Raw genomic sequence first — 15,001 nt, 5'->3', positions numbered from 1 at the left:
AATCACATACTTTCCAGAATTCCCTAAGCTTTGGTGCTAAGGTTTATTTTGAGGTAGAAAAGCCACCACAAATAGAATCAATGAGGTGTTCATATAATGGATCTTTTGATGCAGTGAGTTTGGCTTGTTTGAATGTGATAAAGGTACTGTTTGTTATGACAGCAATGTAAATGTTGTGTACAATCACATTGGAAGCATTCTGGTGTGTGGCAAAGACATGGTTTTTAATTCGTTCAGTTGCACTAACTTCTTCCAGTTCTGGTTGATTGGAAATAATCCATTGTTAATCCATAATTGAATAGATTACGGAACAAGCATTGGGTCCTCTGTTTCCATTTGGCATGGCTGTGCTGGATAATAAATTAATACCTCAGAGTTTGCTTCACAGTCTAGATCAGATTGGAAGAGGGTCATTAATATACCCCGTCCAACCCATGCTAGCATGGAAAATGGACGTTAAGCCGAGAATGATGAAACCCCCAAAAATGTATCATCATCATCATCATCATCATTAGAGATAGTTAGGAACTTCTGTTACTTAGGTGATATGTTGGGCAGTGAAGGGGGTGTTGGAAGAAGTGTTACTTGCAGGATAGGTTCTGCTTGGAAAAAGTTTAGAGTTACTTCCTTTATTGACTAGCAGAGTCCTGTCAATTGAGGTAAAAGGTAGGTTGTATGAGGCCTGTGTAAGAAGTGTTATGTTGTACGGTAGTGAGACATGGGCAGTGAAGCAGGAAGATCTTGACCGTTTAGAAAGGAATGATATGAGAATGGTTAGGTGGATGTGTAATGCCAGTCTGAGAGACAGAAAGAGTTCAGATGAGCTAAGAAGCAGGCTAAGTCTCTGTAGAATTAAAGATGTTATCCAGATAAGAAGATTGAATTGGCTGGGGCACTTGGAAAGAATGGAGGAGGATAATTGGGTAAGAAAGTGTAGAGACTTGATAGTTCCTAGGGCAAAGCCCAGAGGCAGACCGAGAAAGACTTGGCAGGAGGTTATAAGGACAGACTTGATAAGCAGGATTATTAAAGGCTCCTTTTTGATACACAATAGCAAAACTGCAGGAAGAATGTTCGATTCTACAGTGATTGATTTTATTATTATTCCTTTTGTATAGCTGAATGTTTCACGTCAGATTGATGCAAAGTGCAAAAAAAAACTTTTAACTTGTGCATATACACATTTTTTTTAAAGAAACTTGTTTTGTGGGTTCAATGGTTCTTATAAAAATCATCCCTTTAGGCTTAAAATGTGTTTTAAATATATCTTAAGTTTTCCTAAATATTTTTAGCCTTGTGTTTCTTAAATAGTGTTTTTTATGCTACATGCAGGCTGCGTCATATTAGGTACGTTCCTAAAATGTGTTAGACAAGCGAAAAATAACTCGCCTAAAATATCAATTCATTTCTTAGGTGCGTGAACAATCAAGCTCCTAAATAAAACTGTAGCGAGCAATAATTCTAAGAAATCACATTACAGAAAGAAAAAAGAAAGAAAAAATGCAAGACTGCAAAATTTAAACTTTTAAATAAGATCACGCGATGTCTAGAGTACTAAAGAAGAAAAAGATTTGCGTGTTTGAAAGTAAATCGAGAAAACTCATTCACTTTTTGAATGAACAGGTAAAACCCATTGATCATTTTTTTGAATAAAAAGGTAAAAATGGTAGAACCTCTTTCAAAAGAAAATAAAGCAGAAATAAATTTCTTTAGAGTACAAAATTGCGAGTTCCGAGCAACTGTAAAGGGAAATTTTTTGGCTTTAAAAACCTTTTTAAATTATAATGTGTCAGATGTAATTGGCTATAAAACCATTGAAAAGGACGGCACAAAATTTGTTAATTTTGTGTGGTGTAAGATCTGTGCCAAATTTAAACAGGAGATACAAAATAGTTCGACAATAAAAGGGACAGCAAAAACCGCAATGCAGGCATATATCGAAGAAAGTTTTGTGATCAGGTATGCATTATTTTTTTATTGGTATGATTACGTCGGCAAAAAAATTGTCAACGTAACTTTGTTGTGAAATTTGAATGCCACAATCAAAAACGGTTGGTGCTATTATGAAGAACGTAACGTAAGGAACGTAAGAACATTAAAGTCGGTCCTTTTTCTTCATGCTGACACTCTTATGCTCGGCTGGTGCATTACACTGAGACTCGAACGAAAGACGGAAGACCATTTGGAACCATGCCACAAGTCAGTCCGACTTCATCGTCACAGAGAATACTGTGAGAAGAGTGAGCACCCATGCAAGTTAAATATAACCAGAAAGTTGGAGAGGTTAGGTGTCCTGTAACTTAATACAGCTTTCAGACGAATGTTCTCATGATTTAATACCAAAGAAAAAAAAAATGTTGAATAAAGTTTAAAAAATTTTTAAAAGGGGAAAGAGAAATCAAATATGCTTAGTAATAATAATCGAAAAAATTGTATATCGTATTAAAAAGAAGTCCAGATGTTCTCTCTCCCACACGACACAGCAGGCAATAAGTCAGCCCTGCCCTCGGTTTTGTGAGAAGAGATGTTCTGCGAAGACACAGACAATTGAGTCTCCTGTACAGTTTTGCTTCTTGTTATGCTGTGCCAGTGACAAGCATTTTCAAAGTATGCCACTGGCGACTTCTGTGATATACAACCTAATGATGCTCTAAACTAATGAATTAATAATTCATTTTTAAACGTGAATGTTTTTCATTCAAATTTCGAACTTTAAGTCATTTTTTTCTTTGATTTTAGTATAGTAAACAATTACTTTATACAAAAGACATTTCAGGTGTGCATTATTGAAGTGACTAAAGTGTTTTTGGTGCGTGATTGAAAATGCTGCTCCATTGTTGCAGGAGCGTGCGGAGGTGAGGGGTGCAATCGTGCACCTCAAAAGACCAGGACTGCTCAGGCAAGTGATAAATCACGCACCGAAATCTCTGAAAACATTTTTTAGGAGCACGACGCGCCTGTGTTTTTTTTATATGATGCAGCCTGTCCATGTATGTTAATCTTCCTTTTTTTCCCCTTTTGATTTTCTTTTTATTTATTCTGTTCTTATGGTAATCTCATTTATTACATGTTGGACCATCTCTATCTGTTGAAGGTAGATAGGTAGATTTGTCCTATTTTGGATAATTTAGGTCTTTTAGAAGGTCTCTCTTGTTTTATTCCTACGATCGAACTTGAAAATGTTCCTTTTTATGTTTCTAAGTTTTTTGCCTTTTACGTTTCTTATGTTTTCTAAATTCGTGTTTCTTTAAATAAACTATTACTATTCATTAATATATTTAACTGACTTTTGTTATAGAATGTATATAGAAATCTTTCAAAACAATGCCATCAAAAGAACTGTCAAGAAGTGCTCCTTCTGGTTCTGTAACATTTGATGCCCTTACAAGGAATAATAATGGTGGTAGTATGAGATCTATTCCAGTTTCCATTAGAGCAAGTAGTCCATTACTTTGGCCATTCACTATGCTGCCCTTCTCACGTTTCGAAACAACAAATGATGATAGCAGGTCGCCAAAATTTTTGAACCTCAGCAAACACTCACATGATACTGTAATCAAGTTGAATACAAACAACTTGATTGAGATTCCAAACAAGATGCATCTTTTAAAACAAGTAGAGGAACTTCGACTGACACGAAATATTTATAAAACTGGTGATGGTTTGCAAAATCTTCCTCAGTCAATTTCATCTCTTAACAAGCTAAAAATTTTGGATCTGCGGGGAAACCCACTGAATAGTGTACCTTTATCTGTTTGTAAATTAAAGAATTTAACCGAACTAAATTTAGAAAGTTGTAACATTTTAAGCATGCCATTAGAAATAACCAGTTTAACTAGTTTGAATCGCCTCAGTCTTGATAATAATAAAATCAAGGATCCAGAGCTCTACTACTTTTCTACTGTAAAATACCTGTCAATAGTCAACAATGGAATTCAGAGTGTTAGAGCAATTTTACCAGCTCAAATGGTGACCTTGGACATGAGTGAGAACTTCTTGGAAAGCTTAAAGGAGACTTTTTTTCATGATTCATGCTGTCTAGAAAAACTTTATTTGCGGGAAAATTTGCTTACTCACTTGCCAGCATCAATCAGCAAGTTACCCAAGCTGAAAGTTTTAGACGTAAGCAAAAATGAAATTGGGAAGCTCCAGGAGTCCATCTGCCAATTGAAAAGTTTAATTTTTTTCAATATATCATACAATGCGTTAACAGCGTTGCCAAAATCAGTGACCAATCTGACTGGTATGGAAAACAGTCGATTTTTATGTGGTGAGAACCCGCTACAGAAACCTCCTATTGAAGTTGCAATAAAAGGTTTAAAGTCAATCCAGAATTATTTTGATGCATTGGATAATAGCACTGAAGCTAATTGTAAAAGGCTGAAGTTAATGGTATTGGGTGATCCAGACGCAGGTGATTTTTCTTGTGACCGTGTAGTAATCTTCTTACTAAACTCATTTTTACAGCTTTAGCTCCAACTAGCATTGCATGTTGTATGCAATTCGGGTGGCCAAAATAGATATAGAGTAACCCTTTAAGCTAAAACAAGAAAAAATGGTATGCATATAAATTCCTAGTTGAGGTAATAAAGCAGTGAATCTGTCTACACAAATTTAATTTTAAACACTAACTTACTATCTATACAACATTTTAAAACTAGCAAGCTCACTACAAAACATTTATTGTGTTTAGGTAAAACATCTTTAGCACAAGCTATTGTCTCATGTCAGGAACCAGATGCTGGTGTGAATATAAAAACAATTGGTATTGACTTCTTCCATTGGAAAGAACAACTACCTGACACTGACGAAATGCTGGATGTTATGATTGTAGATTGTGCTGGGGAGAAGAAGTATTTACTTACGCATCAGTTATTTTTATCAGTTGGTAATATATATTTTTATTTTGCATTGACAAAAATGCATTATGTGTGGGTACATTAAGATTGTAGTGTATATGTTTCTAAATCTTAGGAATGCTGTTTACAGTAATCGTTGATTTGAGTAAATATAAAAGGAGCAAAAAATATTTTGAAGACAAGATTGGGTACTGGATGAATCTCATTGTAGCTAAAGTACCCAACGCCGTCATCATGATTGTTCCTACACATTTGGATTTGGTGACAGATCATTGCATTGTCATCGAAAGTTGCAAACACATGATACAGTGTGCCCATAAGCATATTAAAGAGCGACAACTCATTATTGAAAAAGGCTATGACGAGAATGTGAAGAAACTTCCAAAATCTATATTGCCTGTTTTACCAAAGTCTTATCAGCTTGAAGTCGATGGTAAAACAGAGGTATTTATAGTTTTCTGGTTACTCATCTTTACTTTTACAAACATTTTCAAGTTAAACCGTTTATGTATCTCCTATGTTGCTAAATTATTGTCTATTGTGGCGCTGTAGATTAGTGGTTATAGCTCTCATACTCTATGAGACTGGGGTTCGAATTCTCTTGACAGCAATTTAAAATGGGCAAGTGAATGTTACCATAGCCCTGGATTAGCCCAAACCATGTGAGGGAAATTTGGGAGATGGCTCCATGTGTGAGCCGTTGGATGTTGCCGGGAGTTGTCTAGTGGAGCACAGGCCCTAATTGGTTCTGTGTAGCTCAAAATGAGCATTAAATACTCTAGGACTCTCCATCTAAGCCATGACCCCTCCTGGAAATAATAGACAGGGTATATCCCTCGATATTAGTGAGGCTAGCCATGAGAATATGCACATCTATCTATCTCTATCTTAGACTGTAGATGTTGAACCAGGCAGTCCAACAGTTTATCTTATCCCAATTTCAAGCAAGCAACGTCTTCCTGGATTAAACCTGTTGAGACATGAAATTATTCGCATTGCTTGTGATGTTACATTATCCCCTAATGTTAATCGATATGTACCAAAAACATGGTTAGACTTGGAACATGTTTGCTTTGAAGAACGATCAAAGAGACCTGTTTTAACAGTAGATGAATTATCTTTAAAGGCACAGGGTTTTCGCAAGAAGAGGGATATTTCTAAAGCATTGGAATACATTGATTCTGTGGGGCCTATTTTGTACTTCCATACCAATTCTGATGCATCTGATATAGTTTTCTTAGATCCGAAATGGCTTCTTCAACTTCTGAAATTAGTCTTTCGGCATGATTTGTCTGACGCGTATAAATATGAGGACTATTATGCTACCAAGTACGACATGTTTGAGGTTGAATTTAAACAAGCTGTTGAAGTTTTGTCCAAAAGTGCATTGTTATCTAAGAAGCTGCTAAGGTAGGTTGCAACTGCAGTTCAAGTGTTACTTTTTTATAACTTCTATAAGAAAACTTCTATAAAAATAAATGTTTTTCAAACTCTTATAAATTTTTCCAAACTTACTGTGTCAAACTGTCACCTAAATTTCAGGCGTAAGCAGCATTGTCCTTTAAAACACAATGCCGGAATTCTTTTTATCTTTTTACTAGAATTTCTGCGACTCACTGCATTTGGTTTAAAGCAGTTTTGTTATTTTTCGAAATGATTTGATAATAGTTCATATCAGCTATGTAAAAACACTAGTCAATTTAATGTCAACATTAACTTCAACTAAGTCCTCTTTATATATTTCTTTCACTGAAAGATTGATAAATAAGGATTACAATCCTAATAAGGGACCCTGGTCATCACTCCTAGAATCATCTTGTTAGGACAATATCCTGAATCTTTAAAAAAAAAAATAAAGTTTCATTAACACTCCTGCCGACATTTATGTCACTTTGGTTTACGCAGGTTAAAAATATAGTTATATTATATATAAAAGTTATATTAAACCAATAAAGTTTTATACTGACGATCATGTTGGTTATTGTTGCAATGTTTATGTTTTCTGTCAGCGTTTTAGGTGTTATTGCTGCTTTTCTCCTCAAATTTTGTCTGTTGATTGGACATACTGCTTTTTAGCTCGATAACATACAAATATGTGTACCTAAAATTTCTCTTTAGGTGCATATGGAATGATAACATTACTGATAGTTTGTTCAATGAAGTTATCCAGCTCTTCCAAAAATGTGACCTTGCATATGATATGGAGCTGCTTTCTTCATATCAAGATAAAAACAGTTTGTTGGTGCCTTGGTTTCTCCAAGATTATTGTCCTGTTCCTGTTGAACCTGATCAAAACAAGGTATTTCTAAGTTTAAATGATTGCAGCTTTGTTTTTATTTCTTGTAGGACAGAGCCCCCGAAATCTGTCAGGTTGTGCTTTACTTCTTGGAAATTTCTGGAAACTTTTGGAACAGATACGTTACTTTCCTTCTTTATGTTCAATGTTATCATTAACAAAAAGATCATCATAGTTTGCACACGTCTATTTAAATGAAGTATCTTTTGTGCAATGTCTTGTTACAAATTTGTGCAATGTCTTGTTACAAATTTGTGCAATGTCTTGTTACAAATTTGTGCAATGTCTTGTTACAAATTAGATCTAACTACTAAACTTAGTATGTTTTATTACCTGTATTTATCATACCAGAAAGCAAACACTTTAACAGTCATTCTGATGGTGTTTTTACCATTTTTTATATTACATTAGCTACAATCCTATGTTTCTTTTGAGATATTTCTCAAAATGGCTGATATAGGGCGAGTAAACAACCTCAAAAACACAATAACCGCATTTTTTACGCATTATGGAACAATTCACTTCACTGACACAAAATCAGGGAATTTAAGCATGTTATTTTAGCAAAAATTAGTACTGTGTAAGATATTTTGTCTTAGTAAAAAATCTATAAGATATAAAGTACTAAGTCAGCCTTGAAAATTGCGAAGTGGACTTTAACATGTTAGGTACTTCAAATTCCGCCTTCTTTTCGCTATATTACTGGGGTTGTACAATTTTCCTAAATTTGTTTCGTTTTGTTTGTACTATCCATCGAGTTTTTAAGTGCATAACATTTTTTACCATAGAGGACCATGATAACTTTAATAGAAACTAGAGGAGGTCTGCCTGATGGATTCTTTCAGCGTTTTATTATCAAAGTATACTCCTTAAACGTCTTCAGTCATTGCACACCTTGGAATTATGGTTTTAAAGGCCTCAACAAAGACGGTGAAGTAGTATGCAAATTTGAGACGTTCAAAAACTCAAGTCGCATCACTCTACAAGGATTTTCAGATCCAAAAGATATATATCATTTGTGGTTGACCATTATTCCAATTTTACAGGTATGAAATTTGTGTTGTATGTTTTTATCTCTGTAGTCCATTGCAACATATATTTCCCACTACCCTGCATCACCTAGAGAACTAATGGCTTATGACTACAAGTTGTGCAACTCAAGGCTGCAAATTTGCTATAAATCGTAGGTAATTTGGGAAAGAAAATGGAAATTTAAAAGGTTCTTTTCTTCTTAGCCTGAAAAGTACTATTAATTTTCAATGATCTTTGAAAATGGTTAGTGTATTTCAGCTTTAATAAAACTATTTCTAAGTAATTTATTCAACTTAAATTAAATTAAGAATGACATTAAGATAGCATTTTACCAAAGGCCAATCTGAGTTTTTTTTTCTTAGCTACTCCAACCAAACGTAGTACTAGAATGGTTTTTAATTATCTAAAATAGATGAAAAAGGCAGGAAATTTTAGGGAAGGAAGTTGTAAGGAAAGGTATTTGTACGAGCTTGTTGAATAAACCCAAAAAATTGAGTTGCCAATTTAAATTCCATTGAAAAGGTTTAAATTATTTTTATCCTTTTGTTACGTGGTCTACATACAAGGTTGTTGGTTTCGTTGTCTACATACAGGGTGGTTTGTTACGTGATCTAGATACAGGGTGATTTAAACGAAAAAAAAGCCCCTTGTGTTCTTCTACAAAGACAAACACATTTCTGTCTTCTCTCAATGTTTCTTTCACATTTCTGTCTGCTAGCAACTATACGTTACTTTCTGATAACGCTGCTCTCTTCAGAACACTTAAGAATCTTTAGTGTTGCAGTGAAATCCTGTGCTATGTCGTTTAGATGTTAGAAAGATTTATCAAGGAATGGAAAGGAGTGTCTCCCGGACTGTTCTCCCTCTGCCCTAGTTGCTTTGTTGCTAAAAAAGATAATCCTCGACCATGGAGATTAGACCTATCGATGCTACACCAAAACGAGGCTGTGTTGTCGTGTGATGTCGAATCTAAAACAATCGACAAATGGTTGATATTTCCTCCTTACGGTAATAATTGTTCGTAGTGTGTGGAAGGCTTTAACCGTTGTTGCAAATAAAATTGTTAAATTTGCCGTGTTGTTTGTTTACATGTAAAACTTGTTTTTTTTGTTTAAGGCATGATGTTGAATTTCATAGACAAACAAAACAAAACGCATGAATTGGAGAACTATTTAAGCGGTAAGGATTGTATTTGCTTGGGAGAAAAATATCAAAACATATGTACAAAAAAAACAGAGCCGACAGTTTTCGAAATGAGAGGCCAGAAAATGGTGTTAAAACTATTTTTGAATTCTATTATTATTCTATTACAAAAAATGCATAATTAAACGCATCACACGGATGCAATTTGTGCTTGCTTGCTAAATTTTCTTTTAAAATTTGCTAGAAAAAATAATACATCCTCGTTTTCAGACTCCTCCTTTTCAGACTCCTCCTCCCGCATAATGGCGTGTCACAGAAATCAACACACCACTGTTTTTCCACTAAAATATTAAAAATTGTGAAATTTTGTGTAAGGTTTTTCACCTCATTGGTTAAATTTCTGTTATTATATTTAGGTGAATTATCATTAGAAGATAAAGACAGTATTTCTGGTTTGATGGCTGACCGTTGTAAGGAGTTACGTAAGGCGTTAAAAATAGATGCTGGCCAATTACCTCCAATAGGTTCCGGTACACACTACAGAGAACGCACATATAAGATTATTAATCTATGGGAACAACAAAACCAATCGGTATCGAGAGAGTTGTTTATCACAGCTTTGAGTGAGATGCACCCTTACCCGTACAAAGCAGCTAATATACTGCTTAAAGGAACGTAATCTACCATGGTTTACTTTATGTATGATGCCACCCTTTTGATGTTGTGTACGTGTTCCGGTTGGGACGTACTTGCAAAACGCTGTATATTAAGTGACGACGTATCTATGGTAACACAATATCTAACGTATCGTGGAAGAGCGATTAGGAACACGACACGTGCAGTATAAATTGCAAGATTAGCGCTGCTGACATAAAGGCTTTTGTTTTACAAAAATACGTGTTGCGGTTCAGACCACCAGTAACGTTTTTGTACGAGTGCGAAAATGGCAATTAAAAGACACAGCTTGGTGCTGTAAATGTATTTTATTTTTAACAAAACTTTATGAATCCTCACATATAGATAATTACGTCTGTGCATTCACAAGTGAAACTCCAAAGCCACGTAATCTCAAAATTAAAGTTAATTTTTTATGCTAAACCACAACAGATAAAAAGGTGCAGCCACAAGCTCGAATTTTTATTAGTTATAAATCAAAGACTAACCTCTATGACGTCAATGAATATTCTGGTCTGTAAAATATTCTGCTTTTGTTCGTAACTTTTTATTGTGTCGATGTATGACGTCAATAAGTTAATCCGAATTATCGCTGTTATAGAATTTCTTTATATCATTCCTAGTCCCAGTGTTAAAAGCACGCTGTAAATATTTAAATCATCTCTATTTTTTATATATTTAATTGTTATTTTTAGTTGAATGAGTTTTTATTGGAACAGGTGTGTCCACGTTTCAAAAAAAAATACACTTTTTTGAAAAGTTCGCGTTTCTTTATTTACAATGTTTTCGTTGGTACGCTATTGTAAAGTGTTGCCAAGGAAACAGCTCATTGAAAGCCCAACGAATTTTGTACTGACCAATGAAGCTTCGTGTGCACTTCTTCGCGGATGAAAAAGCCTTGAATTATTTTCATAAAGTGTTACTCTAGATATGATTTTTTTAATTATTTTTACGGTACGCTGTACTTTATTTAGAAAAAAGATGAAATACCCAAATTACATCTTTGTTTATATCAACTTACAAAGGAGGCATGTGATGGAAACGAGGTTAAAACTATTAAATATCCTGCCAAGTAAATACTCACCTCGTCCCCAGTGTTTGACCTTTAAAATGAAAAAAAAAAAATTATAAATTATAAAGAAGGATTGCGTTGAAAGCGGTTCACAGCTCAGATTTGTTTGTAAAATTTATTTTAAGGAAAAGAGTTTCAAATTTTTTCTTCGCATATGTCATTATAATTGTAGCGTGAAAAAATATTATGTCGTTATTTCATACCCAGTTTCTTTGTACGTTTTTAGCACACGAGTAAAGCAAAAAGGCGTGGTGACGTGGTTACAACACTATACGAATAATGTGTCTTCACCACAAACCTTTGACCACTCAGGTAAATTTAAATTTTATAAAAAATAAAATCACGCAAATATTTTTATGAGATCATTTTTTTATCAATATAAATCTATAAATCATTAATCTCTATTTTACCAGAAACTCGTCATAAGTTTTAAAAATTCAATGAATAAATAAATAATAATAAGTCAGCATATTTTACCTAATTTCGTGACTCTTTACATCACTCTTCGATTTTTCTTAGAGAATATAACAGCCATTATGGCAAAATTAACCAATAATTTTTTTTTTTTTTTTTTTAAAAAGGAAATTATGCAAGTATAAATATTCAATAACATAAAACATTAATCTTATTTTTCAATCAATTACCTTTACTTTTCCTCCCTGCACGAATGTAGTGAAAACACAACTTGTTCTCAGTTCCCTGTAGTAAAAATAAAAGAGATACAGTATGGGGATTGGGTACGAAGTGGTAGTTTATGTGCCTTTGCTTTCGCTTAATGAAAATTTTTTGAATTCTTGACCCAATCCAAATAGTGGGACGAACACATTCCAAGAATATTTCCTTTTTCTTTGTTGTGTATCTAAGTAACATAGCAAATAAGGAAGAGGAATAAACAAATAATAGATAAATAAATAAACAAATGAATGAATAAGTAAAATACATACATCATGGAGTAATAATGCATAGAGTGTGTGTTATCCGGTATTTCACATCATAGAAGAGATAAAACACATTAATCATTGTATAGTAATTCGCCTTATCTCTCTATGTGAATACGATTTTAAACGGCCGTAGCGATAAAATTATACAAAATAATAACGGCCGTAGTATATTCGCATGTATCAGGTTAGAGTACATTGTTGCAGAAGGTCATCAAGTTATACAATACATCTTTTTGTTACGCCTATCTTTTCACCTCATATTATACAGTACATAATAGATTAAAAATATCGTCTCAACTGAACTGCGGAATCTGCTTTTGTCTAGTCTTCTGACACGCACGGCTAAAAACGATACTGTTTATGTTTTAAGAGAGTATACGGTTGAAAGTTTTTATTTTTGTTGTGTTTTATGAAACTCTGTGCAGTTTTAGTTGAAATTTTATAGTTTAAATATTCAATGGAACTTTTTTGGCGCGTAATCACAAAGTAATGTGTTGATTGGGCCATATTTGGATAGTTTGTATGAGTTAGAGTATCACTCTAAAGTGTATTAGTTCATTGCAGCATCATACAGTGCGTATGTATTCATCAAAGATTCACACAATACTGCAAGGAGAAAGAGAAGAATTTCTCTACACAAAGATGTGGCTTGGTATGCCAGGACTTGCTAATACTTATGATGGCATGCCTCCAATGATGGAGCCTGAAATGGCGTATAATTACGGAAATGTCATGCCGGACTTTGTTCCAATGCAACAAGTTATGCCTTCAGTGCAAAACTTACATTCTGTTAACACCCCAAAACAAATGAGGCTTCCTCCTCCACATTTAAATTCTCCAATTAGAGGCAGAAGAACTGATACTAGCCGTCATAACTTCAGCAGCGGAAGAGGGAGAAGCGTAAAAGATGGAGGGTGAGTAATTTGTCACTTTGATATTGAGAAATCGAAATTTACAGGTTAAATCATTCTGCTAACGACTTTAAGGGGCGTAAGCAACAAAATGGCAACTACATGGAGATTAAGTAGTAATGGAAAGTGACTCATGTTACTTAAAAGATATTACGATACATCTGGTGAAAGCTTTCTAACTGCCATTTGCCATTTACAAGAAAAACAACCAAGCAACGCAAACTTGGACAAAAAAATGAACATCATTTTCAATCGTTCTCTTGACTTTCTTGCTAATGCTGGGTGCCCATAAAAAGAAGTCAGCTGTTGTGTAAAAATGTCTCCTTTCAAGAATACTGAAGTTCGGCCTACGTTCGAATAAGCAGATTTTTAACTGTAGCCTCAAAACTTGGAAAAGGTGACAATAATAGATGTAATTTCGTGTTTAGTTTCTCATATAGCGTTAACATGAGAGATTGCATTCTCTGAAGTGAAATCAACTTCTTCACATTTTGGGGTTTTGCACTATTTACTTTATACTCTCGAAGTCATTTTGATCTATTTTTTATTGTCAGTGTTAAAAACCCTATGTAAACACACTGAATTGAAACTTGGGCGGAGTGCAGTTGCTGTTGCGCATGTATGGTTATTATGTGGTCGGTGTATAATAACCCTGCAGCCCGACTTTAAACTTCGTGCCCAGGGGCCCTTGCTTTTTTGACATTAAGGGGGCGAAGAAGCTTGTTTAGCCGTCAAGTAGGCGCTAGCGGCTTTGACATCAGGCCACAAACCCTGCGGACAAAGATGGGCTGACATTTTTCTTCATTTAAATGAAATCTCATCCAGATACGATGGGAATTCACTTCACACTGAGTTCACTTCATTTAGGGTCTTTCACTAGGGGATGTCAAAAAAAAATAGTCGTGTAAATTAACGTTATTTCGTATGGGAGTGTGTGGACGGTTGACATAAAGCCTACGGTAACAGCTTCGGCTACGGCTACGGTAAAACCTACGGTAACGATAAATCTCAATAACTCCTGGATTACTCTTATGATTGTTATGAAATGTTGTTATTGCTAGTATTTTTTAATAATTGGAATTCTTTTTTTACCATTGCTTTACCCATTGCATAGCCCATTGCTTAAACCACCAAAAAATTTCTATAATTAAAAATAAATTCTGATTTTTTCTTCTTTCGTGCTTCTCAGATTTTCACGAAAAAAATCGGGACAAAAAATTTGTACACAAACGTTCTCGACTTTGCTTTAGATATGTGATGTCATTTTCTAATTGCTGATGATGTCACATTAAAATGTCGGTCAAAATAATTATGCTAATTTATTCATTTGTCTTAGCACAATCGTGCCAAGTTTTCTCACATAGTTATTAGATCGTTTTCCGTACAAGACAATTTTTTTTTATTCTGTGTTGAAAACAATTTGAGCATCCATTCTTGTATGAAACTAAACCATAACCTCATCCCCAGGTTATTTTGCTTGCGCTCAGTAATAACAGATCAGGCCACACAAGACCCTGAGGACTAGGTTGAAGAAACTACAGAAGTCAAATAAATCCATTTGAAAAACAAAATATTCGCTTATAATAGGTGAGCCTTTTTTAAAAAAATGAAAACATATTTGGAAAATCAATTTCCATGTCTTTTGGATCTTGTGTTTCCAAACGCTTTTAAGTGAGGTAAAATAGTTGACAGTTTACCTCATAGACAGATTCCTTTGTTTACATTTTTAGCGATGGACTCCTTTGGCTTCTCCAGCATCTGGCGGGCAGAAAAGAGATGGTGACGCTGGGTGAAGCGAAGTTATTTTCACACATTCTATTCTATTTTTCACACAAAGGTAGATAGATAGATGTGCATATTTTACATGGCTAGCCTCACAAATATCGAGGGATATACCCTGTCTATTATTTCCAGAAGGGGCCATGGCGTAGATGGAGAGTCCTAGAGTATTTAATGCTCATTTTGAGCTACGCAGACCCAATTAGAGCCCGCGCTCTACTAGACAACTGACGGCGATCCATGTTGAATCGCCGTCAAGAGGAATCGAACCCCGGTCTCCTGCACAGAGTACG

General features: G+C 34.6%; 1 protein-coding gene across 1 annotated transcript; it reads left to right on the top strand.

Moving 5' to 3' along the window:
* Positions 1 to 783: 783 nt before the first annotated feature.
* Positions 784 to 10,764, top strand: LOC130641827 (malignant fibrous histiocytoma-amplified sequence 1 homolog). The gene is made up of 10 exons (XM_057448810.1): positions 784 to 923; positions 3,299 to 4,414; positions 4,694 to 4,888; positions 4,975 to 5,303; positions 5,752 to 6,269; positions 6,978 to 7,158; positions 7,944 to 8,201; positions 8,997 to 9,195; positions 9,304 to 9,366; positions 9,747 to 10,764. The coding sequence occupies exons 2-10, from the start codon at positions 3,325 to 3,327 to the stop codon at positions 10,007 to 10,009; spliced, it is 3,096 nt and encodes a 1,031-aa protein (XP_057304793.1). The 5' UTR covers positions 784 to 923; positions 3,299 to 3,324; the 3' UTR covers positions 10,010 to 10,764.
* The last annotated feature ends 4,237 nt before the right edge of the window (positions 10,765 to 15,001 follow it).

Source organism: Hydractinia symbiolongicarpus, chromosome 4 (genome assembly GCF_029227915.1).
Source record: "Hydractinia symbiolongicarpus strain clone_291-10 chromosome 4, HSymV2.1, whole genome shotgun sequence".
Lineage (NCBI taxonomy): Eukaryota > Metazoa > Cnidaria > Hydrozoa > Anthoathecata > Hydractiniidae > Hydractinia > Hydractinia symbiolongicarpus.
This window is presented reverse-complemented; position numbering and strand designations above follow the sequence as displayed.

Bases quoted from the DNA above. Each gene is read 5' to 3' on its own strand.
- LOC130641827 (XM_057448810.1), top strand. From the start codon at position 3,325: ATGCCATCAAAAGAACTGTCAAGAAGTGCTCCTTCTGGTTCTGTAACA. The intron at 6,270-6,977 runs GTAGGTTGCAAC...ATTTCTCTTTAG, and splicing joins TTATCTAAGAAGCTGCTAAG to GTGCATATGGAATGATAACA. The intron at 9,196-9,303 runs GTAATAATTGTT...TTTTTGTTTAAG, and splicing joins GTTGATATTTCCTCCTTACG to GCATGATGTTGAATTTCATA.